Here is a 26,055-nt window from a genome sequence, read left to right as displayed (position 1 = left end):
GAAATAGCCATTCCTATTTTTAACACTAAAAAGGAAATCCCTAATATTTCCATGCCGTTTGTTCCTTCAGTCTGTTCAGAAGTAGTTATCAGCCTCCGACAACGCAGGATTCAGGAGCGCCGTTTCCACAGGAAAGCACATGACGCCAAATAGGCTACCACTCAAGCACCAGCCCAAAGAACTGTCCTCACACTACATTTCCCTAAAAATATTCAGAACATACTTAATAAAATGTGTATTTTAATTAGATGACATTGTATTTTGGGGCTGTATTTAAAAAAATATTTCTTACATTTCCCCTACAGTAGGTTATTTTTGCCTTAACTTTGAATGGGGCCAAACTCGTGCCAATTAGAGCTAATCTTTTTTTATGTTGCGCTAGCAATTGCTGCCCTCTGGTGGTTTCAGATAAAAACACAGCTTTATTCACTCAAATGAGTCTTAAAATGAATGGGAAATGAATGATGTCGTCATGGTACATCTACTGTACACACACATCTAAAGCCTCCACTGAAGTTAGGAGATTGAAAACACACACCAACAATTAAAACCAGAATCCACCAATGTACAGCTCAAGAAGACTACAAGCAACTAAGCAACTATAGGCCTAAGCCAAAAGGAGGTAGTAGCTACAGTGCCTTGCAAATGTATTCATCCCCCTTGGTGTTTTTCCTATTTTGTTGCATTACAACCTGTAATTTAAATAGATTTTTAATTGGATTTAATGTAATGGACATACACAAATAGTCCAAATTGGTGAAGTGAAATGAAAAAAATAACTTATTTAAAAAAAAAAGGAAAGGTGGTGTGTGCACATGTAGCCCCTAAATAAGATCTGGTGCAACCAATTACCTTCAGAAGTCACATAATTAGTTAAATAAATTCCACCTGTGTGGAGCCTAAGTGTCACATGATCTGTCACATGATCTCAGTATATATACACCTGTTCTGAAAAGCCCCAGAGTCTGCAACACCACCAAGCAAGCGGCCCCATGAAGACCAATTAGCGTGCCAAACAGGTCAGGGACAAAGCTGTAGAGAAGTACAGATCAGGGTTGGGTTATAAAAAAATATCAGAAACTTTGAACATCCCACTGAGCGCCATTAAATCCACTCGAGTGGTTTAAGGGGAAACATTTAAATGTCTTGGAATGGCCTAGTTAAAGGCCAGACCTCAATCCAATTGAGAATCTGTGGTATGACTTAAAGATTGCTGTACACCAGCGGAACCCATCCAACTTGAAGGAGATGGAGCAGTTTTGCCTTGAAAAATCCCAGTGGCAAGATGTGCCAAGCTTGTAAAGACATACCCCAAGAGACTTGCAGCTGTAATTGCAGCAAAAGGCGGCTCTACAAAGTATTGACTGGGGGGGGGGTGAATAGTTGTGCACGCTCAAGTTTTCTGTTTTTTTGTCATATTTCTTGTTTGTTTCACAATAAAACATATTTTGCTTCTTCAAAGTGGTAGGCATGTTCTGTTAATCAAATGATACAAGCCCCCCAAAAATACATTTTAATTCCAGATTGTAAGGCAACAAAATAGTAAAAATGCCAAGGGGGGTGAATACTTTCGCAAGCCACTGTATGTGAGTAGTCTCCATACACACTATAAACAACACATTACACACAGAAGGAAAAACAGTGTTTTGAGAAGGACTGAAGTACGAAAGCTGAGAAATCAAGAATAGTCAAATCAATTTTTAAAAACTCAACAAACTTTTTGAAAAGGCATGTTTTAGTGCTGCAGTATACCAGATAATGATTGTATGAAAGAACAGCATATATTTTTTGTCCCAATGCAGAAGTGTTGCCAGCACTGATGAGCCTGGTCTTTGAGTGTTCCTCTGCGTTATGAAAGGCAGATTAAAGAGAAAAAGTGCAAAAAGCTGAATGAAGTGCCTCTTTCAATCAGGCTCCATTCAAATGTGTTTTCTGTTAGCCAAATAGACTGGACATTAGAGGAATCACTCAAGTATTGACTGTACACGTCAGATACATCGACTGAGTGTACAAAACAGACACACCTTCCTAATATTGAGTTGCAACCCCTTTTGCTCTCAGAACAGCCTCAATTAGTCGGGCATGGACTCTATAAGGTATCGAAAGTGTTCCACAGGGCTGCTGGCCCATGTTGACTCCAATGCTTCCCACAGATGTGTCAAGTTGGCTGGATGTCCTTTGGATGGTGGACCAGGCACTTAAATGTTTTGTATTGCCCACTGAATGGCATGCACACAATCCATGTCTCAATTGTCTCAAGGCTTAAAAGTCCTTCTTTAAAATGTCTCCTCCCCTTCATTTACAACGATTCAAGTGGATTTAACAAGTGACATCAATAAGGGATCATAGCTTTCACCTGGTCAGTCTATGTCATGGAAAGAGCAGGTGTTCATAATGTCTTGTACACTCCGTTTACAACATGCTTAATGATAAAATCAGTCTCCTATTTTACATGTCAACTATCATCTACATCTGTCCTAGGTCTGATGAACAGATCTCAGGTGGAGGGGGGGATGGGAAAGTGAAGAGGAAAACAGAGTGTGAGGAGAAGGAAAGTATTTCCAGCAGAACTTCTGCCCGTCAGTCCATTAATATGTGACACTCAGGTGAGGTCAGACATATTCCCAGCAGAACTCCTGCCCGTCAGTCCAATAATATGTGACCCTCAGGTGAGGTCAGATATATTCCCAGCAGAACTCCTGCCCGTCAGTCCATTAATATGTGACCCTCAGGTGAGGTCAGACATATTCCCAGCAGAACTCCTGCCCGTCAGTCCATTAATATGTGACTCTCAGGTGTCGTCAGATATATTCCCAGCAGAACTCCTGCCCGTCAGTCCATTAATATGTGACACTCAGGTGAGGTCAGACATATTCCCAGCAGAACTCCTGCCCGTCAGTCCATTAATATGTGACACTCAGGTGAGGTCAGATATATTCCCAGCAGAACTCCTGCCCGTCAGTCCATTAATATGTTACCCTCAGGTGAGGTCAGACATGTTCCCAGCAGAACTCCTGCCCGTCAGTCCATTAATATGTGACCCTCAGGTGAGGTCAGACATATTCCCAGCAGAACTTCTGCCCGTCAGTCCATTAATATGTGACCCTCAGGTGAGGTCAGATATATTCCCAGCAGAACTCCTGCCCGTCAGTCCATTAATATGTGACCCTCAGGTGAGGTCAGATATATTCCCAGCAGAACTTCTGCCCGTCAGTCCATTAATATGTGACCCTCAGGTGAGGTCAGATATATTCCCAGCAGAACTCCTGCCCGTCAGTCCATTAATATGTGACCCTCAGGTGAGGTCAGATATATTCCCAGCAGAACTCCTGCCCGTCAGTCCATTAATATGTGACCCTCAGGTGAGGTCAGACATATTCCCAGCAGAACTCCTGCCCGTCAGTCCATTAATATGTGACCCTCAGGTGTCGTCAGATATATTCCCAGCAGAACTCCTGCCCGTCAGTCCATTAATATGTGACACTCAGGTGAGGTCAGACATATTCCCAGCAGAACTCCTGCCCGTCAGTCCATTAATATGTGACACTCAGGTGAGGTCAGATATATTCCCAGCAGAACTCCTGCCCGTCAGTCCATTAATATGTTACCCTCAGGTGAGGTCAGACATGTTCCCAGCAGAACTCCTGCCCGTCAGTCCATTAATATGTGACCCTCAGGTGAGGTCAGACATATTCCCAGCAGAACTTCTGCCCGTCAGTCCATTAATATGTGACCCTCAGGTGAGGTCAGATATATTCCCAGCAGAACTCCTGCCCGTCAGTCCATTAATATGTGACCCTCAGGTGAGGTCAGATATATTCCCAGCAGAACTTCTGCCCGTCAGTCCATTAATATGTGACCCTCAGGTGAGGTCAGATATATTCCCAGCAGAACTCCTGCCCGTCAGTCCATTAATATGTGACCCTCAGGTGAGGTCAGATATATTCCCAGCAGAACTCCTGCCCGTCAGTCCATTAATATGTGACCCTCAGGTGAGGTCAGATATATTCCCAGTTTGGGATCATCATGATACAAATGTCTTACCTGTTTTCTATTTCTCACAATGCAATATACATACAGTCATACCTGTTTTCTATTTCTCACAATGCAATATACATACAGTCAACGGATCAGCTTTGATCTCCTATCTCAAATATCTAATGTAGTTTCATCTGAGTTTCAGTGGAAGCAGCCTCTGTATGCACACGTCTTGTCCTTCAGGGGGTGCTAAAGGAGCTGCTCTTGCGTCACCCTATAACCGGTGAGGAGAGAACAGGAGAGTCTGGACAGCATAAGCACACAGTTGTCTGAGCTGGAGAATGCTGTATGACTGATTTATTATGCGTTGAATCCTAACTGAAGGGTTGGAACTGTCTTCAACAATCCTGACAGTCATATTCATCCAATAACAGAGAGGTAAACACCAACCAATGGAGGCAAGGGTGAGTCCATCCAAGAAGATATGTCGCTTTGACCTGCCAGTGGACTTCAGACAGCTGGAGAATGGGTTGGATGGATGTGCCCCAGATCAATTCAGAATGTGAGATCTATCTTTCATTCATTTGGTGGAAGTGCGAGGACTTCGGAGGTCATTCTCTTGTGCCTTTCTGTGTGTCCCAGCCAGGCCTCTCTCCACAGGGCTATCTCCGCAGGTTTCTGTTGAGTGTGTAAGCGAAGAAGCAACCTCTACAGGAGACTCTTTGAGAAGTTTGATAAGGACAGGGATGGACTGCTTTCTCTCAAGGTAAATCCAAATCAAATGGCATCATGTAACGTGGCTCCCCCCACCGCAGTGGATGGCCTGAGAGGAGCCCTCACCAGCAGTCACCGACACAGCAGAAACAATTGTTAGACTGACTAGTTTAAGGATGAAATGTGAGAATCTAAATCCCTTTAAAGTGTATAATCCTGTTACAAAATAGTTGTGGACAATTCTATATTGAATAACAATTTACAGACCACGTACAATGGGCTGTGTCTCTGTATTGCAGGAAATGGAACGTGGCATATGTGACCTGTACATGGCAGATGTCACCTCCAGCGGCTGATGGTATTGATTGAAAGCAGATGCAAAATCACACGTTGACTGTGTGTCATTCTGCGCAACATGTGCCCCGTCTGAAAGATTATTTCACTCTGCGTTAGTTTAAGTCAGTCTTGTGTTTGACACATGATAACCAACTGTCAGATGACAAAATAAACACTTTCACATAAAAGAAACAATCAAGAAAAGACCAGCAAATATACTTATATTTTTGAAAGTTATCACTATTAACAGATTTAAATGAACACTTCAAATAAACGCTTGAATTATCAACACTGGAAATACAACTGAAAGTTTGTTCGGAAAGACGACATGGAGGAATATTGTGAAAAGGACCGTTTAGAAGAGGCAGACATTTCACCTCCAACGACTAGACTGCTGTTAATGATTTCAAGACGTACATGTGTTCGAACAAAACCGAGACCAGCACCTCAAAGGGATGTACTAGGCCCAGCAATCTCACGTACCAGACTTGATAGGGCTTTCTTTATAGACACTGTGGCTGTTCATACTGGGGACCCTGTAACCTAGTTAGGGTCTTACAGTCACGTGTCATCGGTGTCACGGTGACAATTCATGTGTTTTTAGGCTTATTTGTCCCCTTTCATTTTAATAAACGTGTCAAAGCCAACATTCTTGTAATGTGGGCCCACATACAGTGTGTTCGGGAAAGTATTCAGACCCCTTGACTTTTCCACATTTTGTTACGTTACAGCCTTATTCTAAAATTGATTAAATAGTTTCCCCCCCTTGATCTATCTACACAAAATACCCCATAATAACATAGCAAACACAATTTAAGAAATTATTCACATTTATTAAAAATACAAAACTGACCCTTTACTCAGTACTTTGTTGAAGCACCTTTGGCAGAGACTACAGCCTTGAGTCTTCTTGGGTATGACGCTACAAGCTTGGCACACCTGCATTTGGGGAGTTTCTCCCATGCTTCACTGTAGATCCTCTCAAGCTCTGTCAGGTTGGATGGGGTGCGTCGCTGCACAGCTATTTTCAGGTCTCTCCAGAGATGTTAGATCGGATTCAAGTCCGGGCTCTGGCTGGGCCACTCAAGGACATTCAGAGACTTGTCCTGAAGCCACTTCTGTGTTGTCTTGGCTGTGTGCTTAGGGTTGTTGTCCTGTTGGAAGATGAACCTTCGCCCCAGTCGGAGGTCCTGAGCAGGTTTTCATTAAGGATCTGTCTACACTTTGCTCCATTCATCCCTGTTGCTGAAAAACATCCCCACATCATGATGCTGCCACCACCATGCTTCACTGTAGGGATGGTGCAAGGTTTCCTCCAGACATGATGCTTGGCATTCATCAATGTAACTCTGTGTCACACTGCTTTGCTTTATCTTGGTCAGGTCGCAGTTGTAAATGACTTGTTCTCAACTGGCCTACCTAAAGTTAGAAAAAATAAATGTAAAAAAATTCAGGCAATGGGTTCAATCTTGTTCTCATGGTCTGAGTCTTTAGGTGCCTTCCGTCTGGCCACTCTACCATAAAGGCCTCGACACAATCCTGTCTCGGCGCTCTACAGATAATTCCTTTGACCTCGTGGCTTGGTTTTTACTCCGACACGCACTGTCAACTGTGGGACCTTATATAGACAGGTGTGTGCCTTTCCAAATCATGTCCAATCAATTAAATTTACCACAGGTGTAAATAAGCTATTTCTGGTTGTTTTTTTTTTAATACATTTGCAAAAATGTCATAAAACCCATTTTCTTTGTCATTATGGGGTATTGTGTGTAGATTGATGAGGAAAACCATGTATTTCATCCATTTCAGAATAAGGCTGTAAGGTAACAAAATGTGGAAAAGAATCAAGGGGTCTAAATACAAATGCACTGCATTAACCTGCCATACCTGCTTAACTGGTATACAAGTATAACACGATGTGTCTGACAACTGCTAGCAAATCAATGCAATCCATCATTACAAAATGTTTTACCTTTCAATAGAAAGCTCTGATGATAGATTTTGTGTAGGGGGCCAACCAACCATGAGCCCTGTGGTGGTGAGTAGACTAGGGCTTTATCTCCAACCTTCCACCAGTGTTTCTCAAATGACACGGACTTAACATGGCCCATCGTAAATAAATGGGCATACAGCCAACAGGCAAGCTTCCATTTTGTGAGTCATTTCTAACTACGTTCAAAAAAAAAAAACAATACCATGGCTTTACTCCGATGCTTTTTGAAAAGCCCCCCCAAAAAATTAAGAAGCATGAATTCATCGTTTGATGTAATCAACACCAACAGACATTTCGGTATGTTTAATTTAGATTGTTTAATGTTAATTCCATGCTGTGTTTCAGTAAGAACAATACAGATTGTGGCTCCAGTCAGATATCCAGTAGTACAAATTAGCTGTAAGTTACACATAATGAAGCTAGAAGAAAAGGAAAACATTGAGCTATATAAAAGGAGGGGAAAGAGGCAGAAAATTAATGAACTCATGCAGGCTTGAAATCATCTACTTAGAACCCTGTCATCTTGCAACAGAAGCCAGTCGAGAACTGTCTGTTAACGCAGCACTTCCTCTGATTTTTACGGCTACCAGCCCTCATCTGAAATCAGCAAGTATTCGCAATACAGTATTTTAGCACAACATACAATCCAAAACATCACAATAGAATCACTATGGTGTAAAAGTTAAGCATTTTGCTCCACGTGGATATCAAGAATTTTGCCAACTTCCTCTGATAAACTAGGTTCACGAAAGAGGACTTTGTTTAGACTTGCCCTTAAAAAGGATTAATGATTTGCATCTCTCACTAACAGAAATATTACAGCTCCCACAACTAATAGACGTATCAGTAATAAAAGTTCATTTCTGTAATTACATTAAGAAAAAAAAAATCTCAAAATACATCCAGCAACTGATAAAATATTGAGGAAAGAGCATAAACAAAACAAAATTAAAACAATACAATAATGAAAACAAAGAATTTTTTCAGAACCGCGTGTACCAAGAAAAATAAAATAAACCAGGGACTCTTTGCCTTTCCAGAATGGTATTTATTGTCTCAATTAAGTGGTATTTATATTTGAATTGAATTAAAGGGCAAAAAAACAAAAACAATAATAACAATGACTGATTATTTCTAAGACCACGGTCACTTGGGCGTGGCGGCCACAGTTTTTTGTGTGTGGGGGTGGGGTGGGGGGGGTCTCAGTTTGGCTGTAATGTCTCACTGGGGCTCATCCTCCACATCTTGCAGCGCCTCTTTGTTCTGTTCTTCACCTGCTTGAAAACAAGAGAAATGGACGGTGAGGGCTGGGCTTTCAGGTTATGTACACCAGAGACAATCCTCAGTCTAGGTGATCAGACTCAGTGGCCAAACATCAAACATATTGAGATGCTGTGGAAGTATTGCATTACTCCTGTGCAAGTTTTAACCTACAGTCTCCAAAGTTACAGGTGGACAGGCCGAAGTGAGCCCAGCAGTGGTTTCATTCAGTGTGTCAAACATCTTAGCACATGCAGTGAAACGTCAACCATCTACAACCTTGTAGGCCATATCAAAAGAACTACTGCAGCGCTTCAATCAAATAAAGACAACTCTTATAGTAATTAAATAGCTATAAAATGAAACGTCCTATATAGGCCCTACTTGACGACAACCTGACAGATGACTTCCGTTTACAATTGAGAAGCGTTTGATTTGTCAATTTCCCCATAGCCTACTCATTCCATGATTTATAAGCCATCTAGCGAACACAGACATCCAATCTTTAAATCCCTCGACAGATCTGCCCAAGACTCACCTGCAGCCCAGTATTCTATTCCAACACAAGCCACTCTATTGTACTGGCATTCCGTCGTTAGTGAGACAGTTGTCTAGTTGTGTCATGCTACAGGACGCCAGGCAGACAGAATGACAGAGCAGAGCGATTATGGGACTGGATGTAGATGTATGTCACCCAGTCAAAGACAGACAGGATATCCCACACAGCCTCAACAATTGGTGCCATGCTGTTAAGTCCTCCAGTCTCCACAATACACGGCTCTGACAATAGCTACGGAGATCAAGCACTGTACGTCAACGGATCAGGCAGGCGACTACAGAGCGCCAGACTCTACACACAAACCCATGTTCTAACTTGGTGAGACATCTCGCAGCCCCACAGAGAAAGATAGTTACCGTGTTACCTACAGAGCTGTCCTTTACTGGACCTAAAATGGTTCCAGCTGAAAGACGATACTCGCTAACCAGTATAAAAAAACAAAACAATAATCGGTCAGCTGTCCAAGACATGTGGAAATCATAAGAAAGAGACATTCGCTCCAGGTTACCTTCAAACTAAATGCATTACTGATACACCGGTGCTAAAAAAATCACTATGTAGAAAGACAGATTCATACATGCAACTTTCCTGGTGACACAAACCAAATGGGTGAGCGGCATTGCAGTGAGTTAGTAGTGAAGGGGGACAGAACAAACGATTCAAACCAAGGGAAGGGCAGAAAACACTTACAAAGTACAGATTATGGGAAATGAAAAGCTGTTTTGCTCCTTTAGGACTCTACACAGATGGAAGGAGAGAGGAGAGATGAGTTGGACGTTAAGATGAAGGTTAAAAAAGCTACAGCTCTAGAGGGCAGAGAGGGGACCACTAAGCAATGCAGAAGGAAGTGAAAGGTTGAAAGGCACAAGGTTGGGTTAGAGACGGATGGAGACGTTAAGAGTGTGTGTAATGATCCACGTCAGCAGCTTTGAAAAGAGCCGAATTACCAACAGCACACACCTATAGGAAACACAGTGCTACTCTTTTCTGGTAGGATAGCATCCGTTCCCAAACGTTGTAATGGGCATACAAAAAAAATAAATAGCAGAGGCAAACTGCTGTAATATTGTAAATATACCTCAGACTGGAAGAAATGAAGGAATTGAGCATGTCCCCTCAAACAGCAATTTCCCCATTAATAACATTACCAACTTCCTCCATGCATTGGAAAAAATCCAGGTGGGTGAGCTCTCACTCACGCTTACCATCTCCCTGCATGTCTGAAGTCCATAGTGTCAGGTTGTCACGTAACAACTGCATGATTAGTGTGGAGTCCTTGTAGCTTTCTTCGCTCAGCGTGTCCAGCTCTGCGATGGCGTCATCGAACGCAGCCTTCGCCAACCTGCAGTACAAAACACTGGTCTTATGTCGCACTCGTGTCAAGGAAATAAGTCACCTTACTGAATCGTTTGAGCACACATGATCAACAGCCTAATTAGAGCTCTAAATTAGAAGTCTATTGAGGAGAGCGGTGTGAGGTACTTGCCTGCACGCGCGGTCGGGTGAATTGAGGATTTCATAGTAAAATACGGAGAAGTTAAGAGCGAGGCCTAGGCGAATGGGGTGTGTCGGTGGCAGTTCGATCATGGCGATGTCGCTAGCAGCTTTGTAGGCGACCAAACTGTTCTCTGCAGCCTCCTTCCGGTCATTCCCGGTGGCAAACTCAGCCAGATACCTGTGGTAATCGCCTTTCCTGAGGGAAGAGCAAGACAGAGAAGAATCAGTGGGCCATCATGGTGTAAAAGACAAAGGCTCCGTGAAAACATGGGTCCATGTGAAAAACAACTATGTTCCCAACTCAGGGCCGTGACAACCTAAAACATCTAGGCGATAGGTCCGATTCAATGATCAACAAATGGAGTAAATGTTAGAAAAGCAGGAATTCCTGATTTAGCAGGAAGAACCACAATCCCTGTTCTATGCTTATTCTAGAGCCATTAGAGTTGTGGAATACTGTTTTAATCTGGTTGTATAAAAAACTGCAATAACCATCTATCAAGCATCTATTCCCAAACAACAAATCGACAACAAAAGCAGAGGCTCGTACATTTTGTAGTAGAAGACCTTGGACTCTCCCGTGTTAGCAGCTGGAATAAGGTGCTTGTCCAGTACATCAAGAATGTCATTACAGATTGACTTCAGCTCATTCTCAACCTGCAGGAGAGAGAAAAAAATAACTCAATGAATGACCAGCCACTGACACAATGTTAGGCACAACACGCAGCAATACACAAATGGTATCATTCGGGTGAATTAGCCTAAATTATTTTATAATGTTCAACATTTTCTCCAGTGGAAATGCTACCATATTGCTTTAAGAGGGCTGCAGCTCAAATGCCTCTCTCATCATGTCAGATCTCTCTCACACTACACTAATGCACTCAGAATGACTCATCCTTCTGGGCTTACTCACCGTTTGCCTGTATTCCCGGATCATTTTCAATTTGTCTTCTCCGCCCTTGTTTTCTTCCCTTTGTTCAATACTGCTGATTATCCTCCATGATGCTCTCCTCGCCCCAATGACATTTTTGTAGGCCACTGATAGTAGGTTTCGCTCCTCGACTGTTAGTTCCACATCCAACCCGGCCACTCTCTTCATGGACTCCACCATTTCTGTGGGGAGCAGAGAGGAAGTCATTGGTGCTGAAAGATCCGATCCAATGTAAAACTAGGGGACAACATTTGATGACTTCACATTACAGACCTTTCTTATGCTGAAGTTACAGATTATAATTTCTGTATTCACAAAGCATCTCAGAGTAGGTGTGCTAATCAATTTTGCCTAATCGACCATAATTCATATGATTATAAGGAACAGGTGAGACCTGATCCTAGCTCGGCATGCCTACTCTGATGAGTTTTATGAACACAGGTTCTGGATAATACAATCTTGGGAGGTAGCATCTGCTGAACATACACCCAGTGACAAGGTACATAATCATACCTTTAAGAAACCGGTAGTTATGTCAATGTCAAGAATGAGAGCTGCACGTCTGAAGAATCGCGTTTGATTTGGGGGTGAAATGAAGCTGGTTTTTATTTCGGGGCAAATCAAAGTTGCATGTGGCCAGGGTTCCGTAATCTGACAGACATGATCATGCCTTGTAATCACACATCTAAAAACAGCTTCATGCCAATTGACAGACATGTTCTCTCTAACTGAACTACGTCAAAAGTGCTTATCATTGGGGCGTCGGTTTTATTTAAGGTCAGCCGTCGATACGTCACACCCAGATAGCAGGCTATAACGTTGGACCACGAGAATGTTCGCAAACGTGGGTATTTGGCTGGCCAACAGATGTACATACTGATCTCATGTTATATTATAGCTAGTAATGTAGCATAAACTTAAATTGGCTGACATTGTTCGGGAAAAGTAATCCCCACATAGGTCCTGTAGCACAGCTAACGTTAGTATGCTAACGCGCTAGTTAGCTAGCCCCCCCCCCCCCACCACTTGCTTACTAGCTACCTAGCTCTCGCACCATCGATAATCCGCCATTTTGTATTCTCTTTAAATTATCCATATCTTTGAACAAATCTGGACAGTTGAGTAGCTATCGTATTGGCTAATTAATGCTAGTAACACGGCTCCCTAGTTAAGCCAATGCGTTAGCTCAGGCTAACTAGCTAGCTAACGTTAGCGCACTGACATCACCATCCTCGCCCCTGCAAGAGGGAGGAGGGTAAGTGCAAGTGTTAGCTATGTTGGAAGCTACTACCGTTAGCTAGCTGGGAGGGACAACAGCGAACATGTCCCTCCATCGAATAATACAATTGTATATCTTACCGTCATATCTTTCCGCCTGCTCGGCGAGTTTTGCCTGATATACTAAATCGTCACGGTCGCCCATTTTGTTGCGAGTGGCGAAGTTTAGTTTAAACTGACAAATTGATAAAAATGCTCGACAGTTGCTGCTACTAGGTCAATCTGTCGGCGGGTCCTGTGAAATCAACGGATAGATCAGTGGCGTTTCCACCCCACCGGTTGTACTGGAGTAAAAAAAAAATGGCGAAAATCTAAATCCGGGAACCTATCACCCCCCACTGAGGATCACCCCTTCCTCATAAAACCCCCTCCCATTCTTGCAGGGCATGGCAACCAGTGTCTCGGGATTCCAAACATTTACACCCACATTATTATTATCATGGTGAGCGTTATCACACACACAAAATGTAAGCTGATAAGTCTTTCTCAATCTTCTTATCAAGAACATCTGTAAATTGGTATGGAATCAGCTTGATTCCTTTTTGGTATTTGCAGTGGTATTGTTAACAAACACACCCCCATGAAGAAAATTAGATTTAAAAATAGGTTCAGCCCCTGGTTTGACAGTGATCTTACAAGAGTTACTCCACCTCAAGAATTGCATTTGGCGAAAGGCTCGGCACACGCATACTCAAGCTGACTGGCTATCGTTCAGGCAAATGAGAAATAAGTGCACTCAGGCTATCCGGAAGGCCAAAGTTAGTTACTTTAAGGTGCAGGTCTCTCTCTCTCTCTCTCTGTGGGTCTAACCCCAAGAAGTTCTGGAAAACAGTTAAAGACCCAGAGAATAAACTCTCCTCCTCACAGTTGCCCATGTCCCTTAATGTTGATGATGTGGTTGTTATTGACAAGAAGTACATGGCTGAGCTCTTTAATCACCAATGCATTATGTCAGGATTCCTATTTGACTCTGCCTCTTTGCCCGTCCAACATTTCCTCATCTTCCACCCCTTCTAATGCGACTATCCCCGATGCTTCTCCTTTTCCCCCTGCCCCGCTACAAAGTTATTCCCTGCAGGCAGTCACTGAGCCCGAAGCGCTAAAGGAGCTCCTTAAACTTGACCCCAAAAAAACTTCTGGGTCAGATGGTTTAAACTCTTGCTTCTTTAAGGTTGCTGCCCCTATCATCGCCAAGCTTATCTCCAACCTTTTTAACCTGTCTCTCCTTCCTGGGGAGGTTCCCATTGCTTGGGAGGCAGCCACAGTTCGTCCTTTATTTAAAGGGGGAGATCAAGCTGATCCTAACTGTTATAGGCCTATTTCTATTTTGCCCCGTTAATCAAAAGTGTTGGAAAAACATGTCAATAATCAACTGACTGACTTTCTTGATGTCTATAGTATTCTCTCAGGTATGCAATCTGGTTTCTGCTCAGGTTATGGATGTGTCACTGCAACCTTAAAGGTCCTCAATGATGTCACCATTGCCCTGGATTCTAAGCAATATTGTGCTGCTATTTTTATTGACTTGGCCAAAGCTTTTGAGACGGTAGACCATTCCATTCTTGTGGGCCAGCTAAGGAGTATTGGTGTCTCTGAGGGCTCTTTGGCCTGGTTTGCTAACTACCTCTCTTAAAGAGTGCAGTGTATAAAGTCAGAAAATCTGCTGCCTCAGCCACTGCCTGTCACCAAGGGAATACACCTAGGCTCAATCCTAGGCCCCAAGCTCTTCTCAATTTGTATCAACATAGCTCAGGCAGCAGGAACTCACTCATCCATTTATATGCAGATGATAGTCTTATACTCAGCTGACCCCTCCCTGGATTTCGAGTTAAATGCTCTACAAACCTTTCTTAGTGTCCAAAAAGCTTTCTCTACCCTTAACCTGGTTCTGAACACCTCCAAAACAAAGGTCATGTGGTTTGGTAAGAAGAATGCCCCTCTCCCCACAGGTGTGATTACTACCTCTGAGGGTTTAGAGCTTGAGGTAGTCACCTCATACAAGTACTTGGGAGTATGGCTAGAAGGTACACTGTCCTTCTCTCAGCACATATCAAAGCTGCAGGCTAAGGTTAAATGTAGACTTGGTTTCCTCTATTGTAATCTCTCCTCTTTCACCCCAGCTGCCAAACTAACCCTGATTCAGATGACCATCCTACCCATGCTATATTACGGAATCATAATTTATAGATCGGCAGGTAAGGGTGCTCTTGAGCGGCTAGATGTTCTTTACTATTCGGTCACCAGATTTGCCACCATTATTCCTTATAGGACACATCACTGCACTCTATTCTCCTCTGTAAACTGGTCATCTCTGTATACCCGTTGCAAGACACACTGGTTGATGCTTATTTATCAAACCGTCTTTGGCCTCACTCCCCCCCCCCCTATCTGAGATGCCTACTGCAGCCCTCATCCTCAACAAACACCCATTCTGCCAGTCACATTCTGTTAAAGGTCCCCAAAGCACACACATTCCTTGGTTCGCTCCTTTTTTCAGTCCGCTGCAACAAAAACACTCAAACTGGACAGTTTCTCAATCTCTTCATTCAAAGACTCAATCATGGACACTCTTACTGACAGTTGTGGCTGCTTTGTGTGATGTATTGTTGTCTCTACCTTCTTGACCTTTGTGCTGTTGATTGTGCCCAATAATGGTTGTACCATGCTTTGTGCTGCTACCATGTTATGTTGTGTTGCTACCATCCTTTGTCGTCACGTGTTGCTGCCTTGCTTTGTTGTCACCTTAGGTCTCTCTTTATGTATTGTTTGTTGACTCGTTGTGATGTGTTTTGTCCTATATTTCTTAACCCCAGGCCCCTGTCCCCACAGGAGGCCTTTTGGTAGGTCGTCATTGTAAATAAGATTTTATTCTTAACTGACTTGCCTAGTTAAATAAAAAAAAATAAAAAAACACGTGAAACAGGCTGGCTGTGACATCTTTAACAAGTCTGGGACCAAGTTTTAGTAGAAAGGCCTGTAATAATAATAATAATAATAATAATCAGCTGTCTGGATATTTAAATACAAATAAACACGAGTAGGGCAACTGGCTTTTTGTAAGTCTATGTTATGCATGACAAGTGAGCCAAATTATGAAAAAAGGCAGTGCAGTTTGATCTCATCAATTTATGACAATCAACAAGATTGCTAGGGTACAGTATTTTCATTTGCCAATCCTTTGACTTTATTTACTATGTATATCTTAACACATTACATGCTACAGAAAATAAAAAGGTCATTTCAATTGTCTTAAAAGAATATATAGTGTTATAATACAATGGCACATTTTGATATCACAATTTCCATTCGCGGTTGCCAACCAAGCCCCATTATGAAAGGTAATGACTTACACAGGGTTACAAAAATACAATACTTTAGAATATTTATAGGCATTAAAATAAGAGCAGATTACATAATAGGCATGCACCGAGAAAATGAATGGAAAATGCAGACATGATTGAACAAATGTTAATACTGGAGTAGCTGATTACAAAAGGAACTAACTGTAATCACTTACATTACCAGCAAAAATATTGTAACCATCTTACAAATAGTCTTGAAAAACTAGATTGCTTCTTGGATTACTTTGAAATTCAGAAAGGGTGTTGGCGAAAAAAACAAAAAAATGACACCTTTCTGTTTTCTCAATGACATTAAAATCAGCATTGAAAAAAGGCGCAAGTTTACAGTTGTTCCACCTGAGTGAGTTTGACCACAAGTCAGAGACCATTATGACGACACACCAAATGCATTCGATGGTTCCTTTTTATCTGCTTCTAATGCTTATAAATGGGAAAGTACTCAAAAAGTAACAAAGTAATCAGATCATGTTACTGAGTTTGAGTCATCCAAAAGATATTACTGACTACAAATTGACAGGTAACTAGTAACTAGTAACATCTAGAAAGTAACCTACCCAACCCTGCCCATAAACATAGATTGTGGCATTAATTGGCAAAACAACAATTACACAGAGAAATGGTACAAGTTTGTGGGCAATGGGAAAACCCCTTTTGTTCGTGGACAATCCAATCGTTAAAAGGTTATATATTCTATTAATCTGGACTATGCAACAACTACCCAGAACCTACATCTAAGGCCAGCACCCAGTGTATTTTTGACGAGGTACTACATCATTGGAGTTTAACTCGTATTACCATAATCATTTCTGTACACTTCACACCCTGATAATGCTTTTAGATTTTTCACAGCTGCTTTTTGGGGGGCTAAATTACCTTCATTATATATATTTTAAAAGCCACAGACAATGAACACAGCAGAAATTACATATTGGCACAATAAAGGCAAGAAAAGGGAGGGGTCAGACTTGATAAGTAATTATAAAAAAAAAAAAAAATTATTGAAGTGCATTCTGAAAAAACCAAAACACATTTCACCTATAGCAACCTCAACACAGACTACTGTATTGATCAACACTGGCTAAGGCTCAGAGGCAGCCTAGCACTTAGGTTCTCCCAGAACCTCTCTGCCTAATGCTGTTGCAGTGCACCCTAGTGGCCAGTTCTACAGAGGACAAGGTCATCCACTTCTCAATTCACCTCCTCCTAAATCTGTGGGAAAGCACTCAAGGAGGTCAAGTTATCCATGTGAATATCAGGGGCACATTCAGTGGGGTGCAAAGTGTAAAAACGGTCAGATATAGGTGTAATTCATAGTGGACCAGAGATACTCATCTGCTGTGCACAGTAAACTCCTTTACATCTAACATTTGTGATGCTGTGCCAGGGTGCAAACGTTGTCCTATTTCTCTACATAATAAGAGACGGAAAGATTGTCATGTGTCAACAGGTGGAATTAACTGTGATCTCTTATCAACAGAGAACACCTACTCAAAAGTTGACAATCTTAACAATGGTATGGTGGTTTGTGGATACACGCAAATTAAGTGTTTTTTTGCTCGCTCTATTACACTAATTAATACGGACAGGCATCAATTCTCAAAATATAGTGGATGACTGGAATCTAGAACAGAAAAGTGAGAACAGTCCGTGTCAATGACCTGCCATGACCTCGTAACCAACGTGTACAGGAGGACAAGTAGATGCTACCGTAATCAGTTTTGAATCTTGCAAGGAGAAAGCCAAGTCATACTAATATTGAGCATTAACTCATATGAACATGTTGTTTTAACAGTCTATCTTTGGCTATGGTATTATATGGTATGGCAGAACATATGCGCGACCCTGGCTGATCATACACAAAAAGGCATCTCCACTGTTAAGAACAAGGTGAAAAGTTAAGTGTAAAAAATATATGTATAAAAAATAATAATAATCAGTGATTCGGAGTGGGAGTGGAGCAGACAAAGACTTAAAAAAACACAAGACAAGCAATGTAGGACAGACAAACAAATAACAAGAGATTTAGCGCCTGACAAAACCATAAGCAGACAACATCGCTGACACATTTGATGAGATCTCCGCAATAGTGGTGGACTGGCAATGTTACTTCTCAGAAAAACAAAGCAGAAAAAAAAGAAAACACGATTTTAGCATGTAATGGTCATCAACAATTTCATAATGATATGTTCTTTTTTTCTTTCTTACAAAAGACTACTAGTTACTTGGTCGTGGATTTGTAGCGAGGATGATAGTTTTGGGTACAATGTAGTGTTAACCTAACGGCTCTCCTTGACAGTCAGAGAAAGTGTTTCTCCGTGGGTCTCTGTGTGTACGATTCCAGTCCAAGAGACCATTTCTACCTTGCTTTCCCTCTCCCTGAATAGCTGTCCACACACTCCCCCTCTTCGTCTTGGTAACACATAGTCACTGTCCTCATCCCCATCAGACAAGGCCTGAGTCTTTCTTTAGAAGGGGTATATGTGGGTGTTTTGATAGAGCTGGCCATGGTGCTGAAGTGGTATAAATACTTGTGTTGTGAGTGAAGATGACACAGCGTAATGATTATCTTAACAGGACCAACTGAGGAACAGGAAGTGGCCATGAGGAGGCTGCTGATTGGCACAGGGGCGATGGTGGCAGGAGAGGGAGTGAGTGTGTGTATTTAAGGGCAGGGTAAGGGATGGGAGGAGCCCAAGGAGCCCAGTGTCCACTCTCAGCTCACCTCGTCCTCTGGGTTATTATGGTCCAGCAGCTTAACGTGGGTGAAGGGGAAGTGGCCGCGCTTGCCCTTGCACTCGCCCTCCCACTGGCCGTTCACGTTGATCTTTGTCACCTTCACCATGTCGCCCACCTGTTGGAGGAGAAGGACTAGTCAAACAGACAAACCTGGGTCATGTTCATTACGGCACGCAACGGGAAAACACTTCCAAACGATTTTCAACGGAACACAAAAATGGGCCTTTCTGACTAGACGAGTAAAGGGAGACGCTCGCCGTTTCAGTCCGCTTGGTGCCGAACGAACACCGTGTTCACCCTGTAATGACCTTGTTGCAGCAAGATACAAAGTTTCACAAATGGCTATCGCAGCAGTTGATTTTGCCTCGCAAACACAAACCAGTACTGCAGAGGTCCATTTGCTGGTTCACCCTGTCGGCCTCTTCATTACATTCTTCTAAAGAGAGTGAAGTACTCTCATCGACTAAGATGTGACCAGGAAGTGTGTGCGGGGGGCTAATCATTAAACCTATATACCTCCTGAGTCATACCACTGGCAAACACCTTCATGGAGGGTAAATATCCTGTTGGTGATTATCGGAGCGCAGTGCTGACGGACTCTCGGGCGAATAGAAAATCTAAACTCTCTGGGACCCAAAAGTATATAAAAGTTTGGCAAAAAGTCTGACATTAGTTTTTGTATTTCAAAAGACAGAGGCAAAACAGACTACTTCCACCCGGTAGCTGATTCTGTCAAGACAGAAAGTGAACATCATGCATCTGTTTCACTGTCCCTTCTTCCCTCTCTCCAAGCAGGTAAAAAAAGAGGAGCGAGGAGAGCAGCTGAGACTGCTGGCTTGTCGCCCAGAGGCCGCTCTGGCTCAGAGTAATGTCATTAGAGAAATGAAAGGAAATGTTCCTCTACACAAAGTATTTCCTTCCCACAACGATCTCCACTGTGGAAGCCCTCTTTCCCCTTCCGGACAGTTAGTTAAGACAGTCAGGGAGGGAGCCTCTGGCAGCTTTCTCTAATGAACTTCAGAGCAGTTGGCTATTGATTTCACTGACTGACCACCACTCCCCATAGACTGGTTCGTATTCATTAGGGCACGCCCGTAGCAAAACGTTTTACAATGGAAAAATAAAACAAGCATTGAAAGTCCCTCCCGGTTTTGGTCGGTCTTCTTCTGTTTGGTGACTAATGGACATGAACCAGACTGACTAGCTTGTTTTAACAAGCCTAGCGACTGGGAAACGGAGGGGCATGCAACTGGTTAAGAAGCTGAGGAGGAAGTCACAGGCAACGAGTCACAGAGGCCACATACCAACGCCTTCATTCCTTCCAGCAGTGAACGGAAATGGAAGACATAACTTGGAATGACCTACTGGGAGGGAACCTAGGGACTTCTCTAGATTATGACTTTACAGAAGGCATAATAAAAAAAAGTGATTTGATTCCCTTGCTCTCAATCTTGACATAATGCCAAAGGAAATTTATGTTTTACAATACCAATAATGATTAGCCTCATTGCACTGAAGGCTGTGGACAAAGGAAAATCCAAGACAAAATGAAGAGGATCAAAGAATCTGACAGAGGGATGATGAAAAAAGGGAAAGAGGAGACGAGAGCACAGCTAGGTAGGTACCTCTAAGGCAAGGGCGGTCTTGTCATAGGCATTGGGCACCCTCTTCTGGATGGCCCTGGCAAAGACGGGTCCGTTCTGCAGGTTGGGCAGAGGTGTGGGCTGGGCGTACTGGCTCGGGTCTAGCAGAGGAGGGCCCTGAACACTGGAGCCATCTACAGAGCCCACCCCACCGGGACCCCCTGCTCCAGGGCCCCCCGAGGTGGGAGAGGCCGGTCGGTACTTCTCCACGTAGGGCACAGGGATCATCCCGGCACGCCCCTCTAAATTCTGAGCATTCCACCACTGCTCCTCAGGCCTCTCCAGGACCCGCAGGATGTCGCCCTTTCTGAAAGGAAGGTCCTCATCGTCGTTGCCTGGGAAATCAAAGACGGCACGGACATACTCGTTCTCCAGCCGCTGCGGCGGGCCGCCAGCACCTGCGCTGACCAAGAAAGAGTGTTTGGCCTTGTTGATGGGCTCTATCAGAGTGGTGGTGTCCAGGTAGTGGATCTTGTAGAACTCCAGCAGCGAGTGGAGGGCGTCAAACTCCTGGTCCCCTATGCGGAACTGTGGAGGCGCCTGGCCTGAGAGAGGAGGGTGGGGAAAGAGGGATGAGTAGAAAAGGAAAGAACAGAAACCATTTCAATGGCCAAAGGTATTAGGCCTTATTCATTGCCATGTGAATTACCACATTTATGGCCCATAAAAGGCAGTCGACTAGATATTTGACGTCTGGTTAATCCAAACGTCACTGTTTGGTTGATTCACGTGTAGGAAGTTAATCTAAAGTTATGTTCCAAATAAAGCCAAATCAACGTAGTGTTCTTGCTGGATTCATCTTTTATCATTGGGTTGCATGCGGATACCCTGGGAGCTTCTTTATTCTGCAGCCCCAAAACATGTCTCTCTTACCTGCGCCAGACTGCCGGTTGTTGCTGATGCTGTTGATTATGTAATGCGAGACTTTGGAATTCTCTGAAACTGACAGCACGTAGTCGCCTGGACTTGTAATTGAGTCTCTCACCAAAAACACTCCGTGTCTCTGTCCTTGTAAAAGTGAAACTGCCTCCTGTCTACTTAATCTACCCCAGTACCAACTTGCACGGTCCTCTGCGTCAAAATTTCCGGCCATGACTCCCACTCCAAAGTCGAGGCTTCACGGGCCTTCCCTTTTCCTCCCCTTATCCTCAAACAGCATTCAACTCATACAAAAACTTTAGCGCGGAGAACACGTTTGGAAAATAGGCGACATTCGCAACTTGCATATGCCCATCAATTTAAAATCCACAAGCCGGTCCTCGTACAAAACGTGTCTGATCGCCTGATTGAAATGATATGTCGATTATAACTCACCCAACCCAGTTGTAAAACAATACAATTTTGAATAAAACCTTGTAACTTGCCACAAGTAACTTAAAAAAATGAAATGGCGGATCCGGGGAAACAAAACTGACCCCATTAGCCGGATATGACGTTTATATAAATTACGTAGCAACGTGTCAGACGAGGGTGTCCATGTTGATAAGGTCAAACATTACTTTATTTTTGATAGGATATGAGATAATAATAATAACAGTATACATTGTATTAATTAATCCAACCCATGGATTATCTAACTTGTGGTCTATTTGATGGCCCATAAATCCAAAATATGATGTGCTTTAGGCCTGAAGGCCACTGATTTCGGCAATTATGCCCGACTACATTTATTTTTTACAGGTTTGCCAATTAAGAACAAATTCTTATTTACAATGACGACCTACACAGGTAGGTAAAACAATATCATACAAACAACAGTCAAAATACACATAATGCACAGTCAGTAAAACAGTCAGTAAAACATTCAGCAATAGGCAGCATTTAAGAGGCAGGGTGGAAACACATGCAGTTATCAGTTAAAGCTGCTGTTACGAATCTCTTTTGGCCCGACAGTCTAGGGGGGAATGGTAGTGAGACCCGTAACATAACTCATGTAAATTATAATAGTGACAAAGTAAAAGTAAACGAAATAACCACGACAACCGAAATAATACCGTCAAACTCAGGGTTTATTATAAACACACGGTAATGGGGGGGGGAGCAGGAAAAAGGGCTGAGCTGGACCCAAGGAAAGAAACAAATATGCAAAAACACCCCTAAACTAGGCTAGCCTATTTCAACAACAGCTAACTAACTAACCAAAAATACAGTGGGTGGTCCGCCCAGTTCTAACTAGTGTGTTTTAACAAAGTTTACCTACGGGTAGTGTATGCCCATGGGCGACTTGTCTTGGGTTCCCCTTTTTCCCACCAGCAAACACCATAAACAAAAACAATACTCACAGGAGATGACAAAGTGATTTGGAGGTGCTCAAACAAAAGAAGAGGTTAATTATTACACAAAGAGCGAAATCTACATACATGGCATTTACAAAGAGATTGTGCTACTGAAATCTATCAAGAGCAGAGATCTACCAACATGTCATTTACAAAGATTGAGCTCTCCTGAAATCTATAAAGAACAGCTATCTACCAACATGGCATTACAAAGATTGAGCTCCTGAACAAACAAATGATGGGGTTTTTAAACCATGGGGAAGGAACTGTGATAGGGTAGGAAACAGGAGGAGGTGTGTCTTCTGATTGATGGGTTGATTGTTGACTGATTGGGGAGTGATGATTTTCACCTGTGAGGGGAGAAGGAGAGAAAAGAAACACACACAGGATACACACAGACACAGGATACCTGTATCCGTAACACTCCCACCCTTAAAAGAGCAACCCTAGGGATTGCGATTACAGTATAAAAGGAATACTCACAACAACAAAGCAACAACCTTGCAAAACATACAACAATCATTAGACACGAGACAAAAACTCATAATTGCTTACTCACTACTGGGGCTGTAATCCTTCGCAGAGGAATAGCCTCGGGGTATCTTGTAGCCATACACATTATCGTTAACAAAAACTGGTTACCCGATTTTGTCTTCGGTAACGGTCCGACACAATCAACCACTACATGCTCAAATGGTTCACCTATGACAGGTATAGGACAAAGATGAGCAGGAGGAATAACCTGATTTGGTTTTCCTGTTATCTGACAGGTGTGGCATGTCCGACAGAACTGCGCCACATCTTGTTTTAAACCCGGCCAAAAGAAATGTCGAAGGATCCGATCATACGTCTTTGTAATTCCTAAATGACCAGACCACTGGTGATCATGAGCAAGGGATAACACATTTTGTCGAAAGGCTGTAGGAATCACTATTTGGTAAACAGCATTCCAATCTCCACCCGCGTCAACATGGGATTTCCATTTACGCATGAGGAGATTACCATCAATGAAGTAAGCCACATTCTTCTTCTTCACCTCTTCTAACGAGACAACACTAGAAAAACATTTAGCAAGCTTGTTGTCAACCTTTTGGTTAGCAATCAGCTGCTCACGAGTGACTGGTAATTGTATTGCATCAGCAATAACTTCAACGTACTTTGATTCTTTCCTGGGCTGTTTGTCAGAGGTGATCAGCTTCTCAGAGGTTTCACACAATCCATCCTCTTGATCATCCTCTTTGAACAGAACAGTGTTCGACAAATCTATCACGTCACCCTCTTGTAGTGCCTGAGCACGAGTGACAGCACAAGCGGGGAACACATGTGGATAACTCTGTGCCAACTCATTCGAGAGAGAGTGGTCACTTTTATCCAATACTTCCAATACGGGTACTACCTTTCCTCCGGCAATATCGTTACCCATTATAAAGGTCACACCTTTCACTGGCAACTTAGGACGTACCCCCACTCTGAATATTCCACTGATTAACTCAGAGTGTACTTTCACAAAGTGCAACGGCACTGGGACAAAACCCATTTCAATACCCTGCACTAACACACTGGAACCACAGTATGTATCGTCAGATAAGGGCAACACATCAGACAATATAAACGACTGCGCCGCACCAGTATCTCTAAGGATTTTAACCGGACGCTGAGACGCTTCGTCATTCTCTAGGGACACAAACCCCTCGAAAATGAATGGTTCATAACTGCGGTCGGGGACTGGGTCTTTCAAACTACAGTTACCCTGAGGCACCTGTTTTGTTGCAGACCTCACAACCGTACGAATTAGACCAACACCTGTTGGCGGCTTGGCACGAAGAGGCATCCCTTGTTTGCGTTTAAGCAGGAAGCAATCATTAATCATATGTCCCACTTTATGACAATAGAAACAGGAACGCTCATTCTTCTGGCGTGCTTGATATACTACTGCGGGCCGACTAGGGCTAAAGGTAGGAAACTCAGTGGTTCTACTCTCAGTTTGAGCCGAAAACACACTCTTGTGCGTCAACACAAACTCGTCTGCCAACACAGACGCTTCTGCCAGGGAGGATACTTTCTGTTCGTTTAGGTAAACTACAATGCGTTCGGGTAAGCAATTTTTAAACTCTTCCAACAAGATTAACTCCCGGAGAGAGTTGAAATCAGTTACCTTACTAGCAGCATGCCATTTATCAAACAGATTTCCCTTGTCTCTAGCAAATTCCACATAAGTCTTACTAGAAGACTTTCTATGAGACCTAAATCTCTGTCGGTATGCCTCAGGCACAAGCTCATAGGCACGAAGAACAGTAGCTTTGACCACTTCATAATTCAAACTGTCCTCCAGAGGTAGCGCTGACAAAACCTCTTGGGCTTTACCAGTTAATTTACACTGAAGTAATAGGCACCATACCTCTTCAGGCCACTTCAATGCTACGGCTATACGCTCAAATACACAAAAATAGGAGTCAACCTCTGACTCTCTGAACAAAGGTACTAAGGCTATCTGCCTACTAATGTCAAACGTGTTTGAGGACACAGCTGGTGAGGACGACTCACTAACAGTGACAGCAGGAACGAAGGCTAGCCTCGCTGTCTCTGCCTCCAGTTCCATCTGGCGCATTTTAAACGTCATCTGCCGCTGTTCTCTTTCTGCCTCAATTTTACACATCATCTGCCGTTGTTCTCGTTCTTTTTCTGCCTCAATTTTACCCATCTCCAAATCTAAATGCCGCTGTTCTTTTTCTGCCTCAATTTTACCCATCTCCAAATCTAAATGCCGCTGTTCTTTTTCTGCCTCAATTTTACACATCTCCAACTGGAGAGTCTCTCGCCTAATTTGGGCTCTCTCTTCCACCTCTAGTTGGAACTGTGCTAAACGGACATCCCTTCTGGCATCACCGTTTGATAGTGGGGAGAGTGGATCAAAATGGGACAATGTGGCTGGTGTTTTAGCCTCACCCTCATTATCAGATACCAATGGGCTTATAGGAGCAGTTACATCCCCTACAGGGTTAGTAGACTCAGGCAGCGGTAACACAAGCACCTGCTCTTCCAACAATACATTTAACACTAGCTGTTTAACCTCCGCCTTAACTACACTCTGCGGAATCGATATTGAGTAATGGTCAGCCAAGGTCATTAAATCAACTCTACGACATTTATCAAAAACCTCCCACGAAGGATTATCCAAAAAGGACTTCAAATCAAAAGTAGCCATCTTACACTACTTCACAAGAGCCAACGAAAATAGCAAACACTAATGCTACTTCAGCTATGACGCTCAACACTGAACTATACCACTACAACAATCTACATGAGCGGCATGGGTGTCAGTAAAGACAGATCCCGGATGAGCCCCCACTTATGTTACGAATCTCTTTTGGCCCGACAGTCTAGGGGGGAATGGTAGTGAGACCCGTAACATAACTCATGTAAATTATAATAGTGACAAAGTAAAAGTAAACGAAATAACCACGACAACCGAAATAATACCGTCAAACT

The 26,055-nt window shown here is 43.0% G+C and overlaps 2 protein-coding genes across 6 annotated transcripts; both read right to left on the bottom strand.

Annotated features, from left to right (window-relative positions):
- Positions 1-7,319: 7,319 nt before the first annotated feature.
- LOC139383185 (14-3-3 protein epsilon-like) lies at positions 7,320-12,952 on the bottom strand. 4 transcript variants are annotated; one of them, XM_071127620.1, is made up of 7 exons: positions 12,631-12,909; positions 11,254-11,453; positions 10,888-10,994; positions 10,327-10,533; positions 10,046-10,182; positions 9,531-9,578; positions 7,320-8,298 (listed from the first exon to the last, which is right to left on the bottom strand). In XM_071127620.1, exons 1-6 carry the CDS (start codon positions 12,692-12,694, stop codon positions 9,571-9,573), a joined length of 723 nt encoding a protein of 240 aa, XP_070983721.1. In that variant the 5' UTR covers positions 12,695-12,909; the 3' UTR covers positions 7,320-8,298; positions 9,531-9,570. The 4 variants fall into 4 exon arrangements, with proteins under 4 accessions (XP_070983721.1, XP_070983720.1, XP_070983719.1 ...); XM_071127619.1 differs by having other exon boundaries at positions 7,320-8,295; XM_071127618.1 differs by lacking the exon at positions 9,531-9,578 and having other exon boundaries at positions 7,320-8,295; positions 12,631-12,952.
- A 2,757-nt stretch (positions 12,953-15,709) lies between these two features.
- On the bottom strand, positions 15,710-21,708 carry LOC139382780 (adapter molecule crk-like). Of its 2 annotated transcripts, XM_071126928.1 has the most exons (4): positions 21,164-21,708; positions 20,273-20,835; positions 18,634-18,762; positions 15,710-18,017 (listed from the first exon to the last, which is right to left on the bottom strand). In XM_071126928.1, exons 1-4 carry the CDS (start codon positions 21,381-21,383, stop codon positions 18,015-18,017), a joined length of 915 nt encoding a protein of 304 aa, XP_070983029.1. In that variant the 5' UTR covers positions 21,384-21,708; the 3' UTR covers positions 15,710-18,014. The 2 variants fall into 2 exon arrangements, with proteins under 2 accessions (XP_070983029.1, XP_070983028.1); XM_071126927.1 differs by lacking the exon at positions 15,710-18,017 and having other exon boundaries at positions 18,101-18,762; positions 21,164-21,673.
- Between the last annotated feature and the right edge of the window lie 4,347 nt (positions 21,709-26,055).

This window comes from Oncorhynchus clarkii, chromosome 24, assembly GCF_045791955.1.
Source record: "Oncorhynchus clarkii lewisi isolate Uvic-CL-2024 chromosome 24, UVic_Ocla_1.0, whole genome shotgun sequence".
NCBI lineage: Eukaryota > Metazoa > Chordata > Actinopteri > Salmoniformes > Salmonidae > Oncorhynchus > Oncorhynchus clarkii.
The sequence above is the reverse complement of the archived record's forward strand: the minus strand, read 5'-3'. Positions and strand labels throughout refer to the sequence as shown.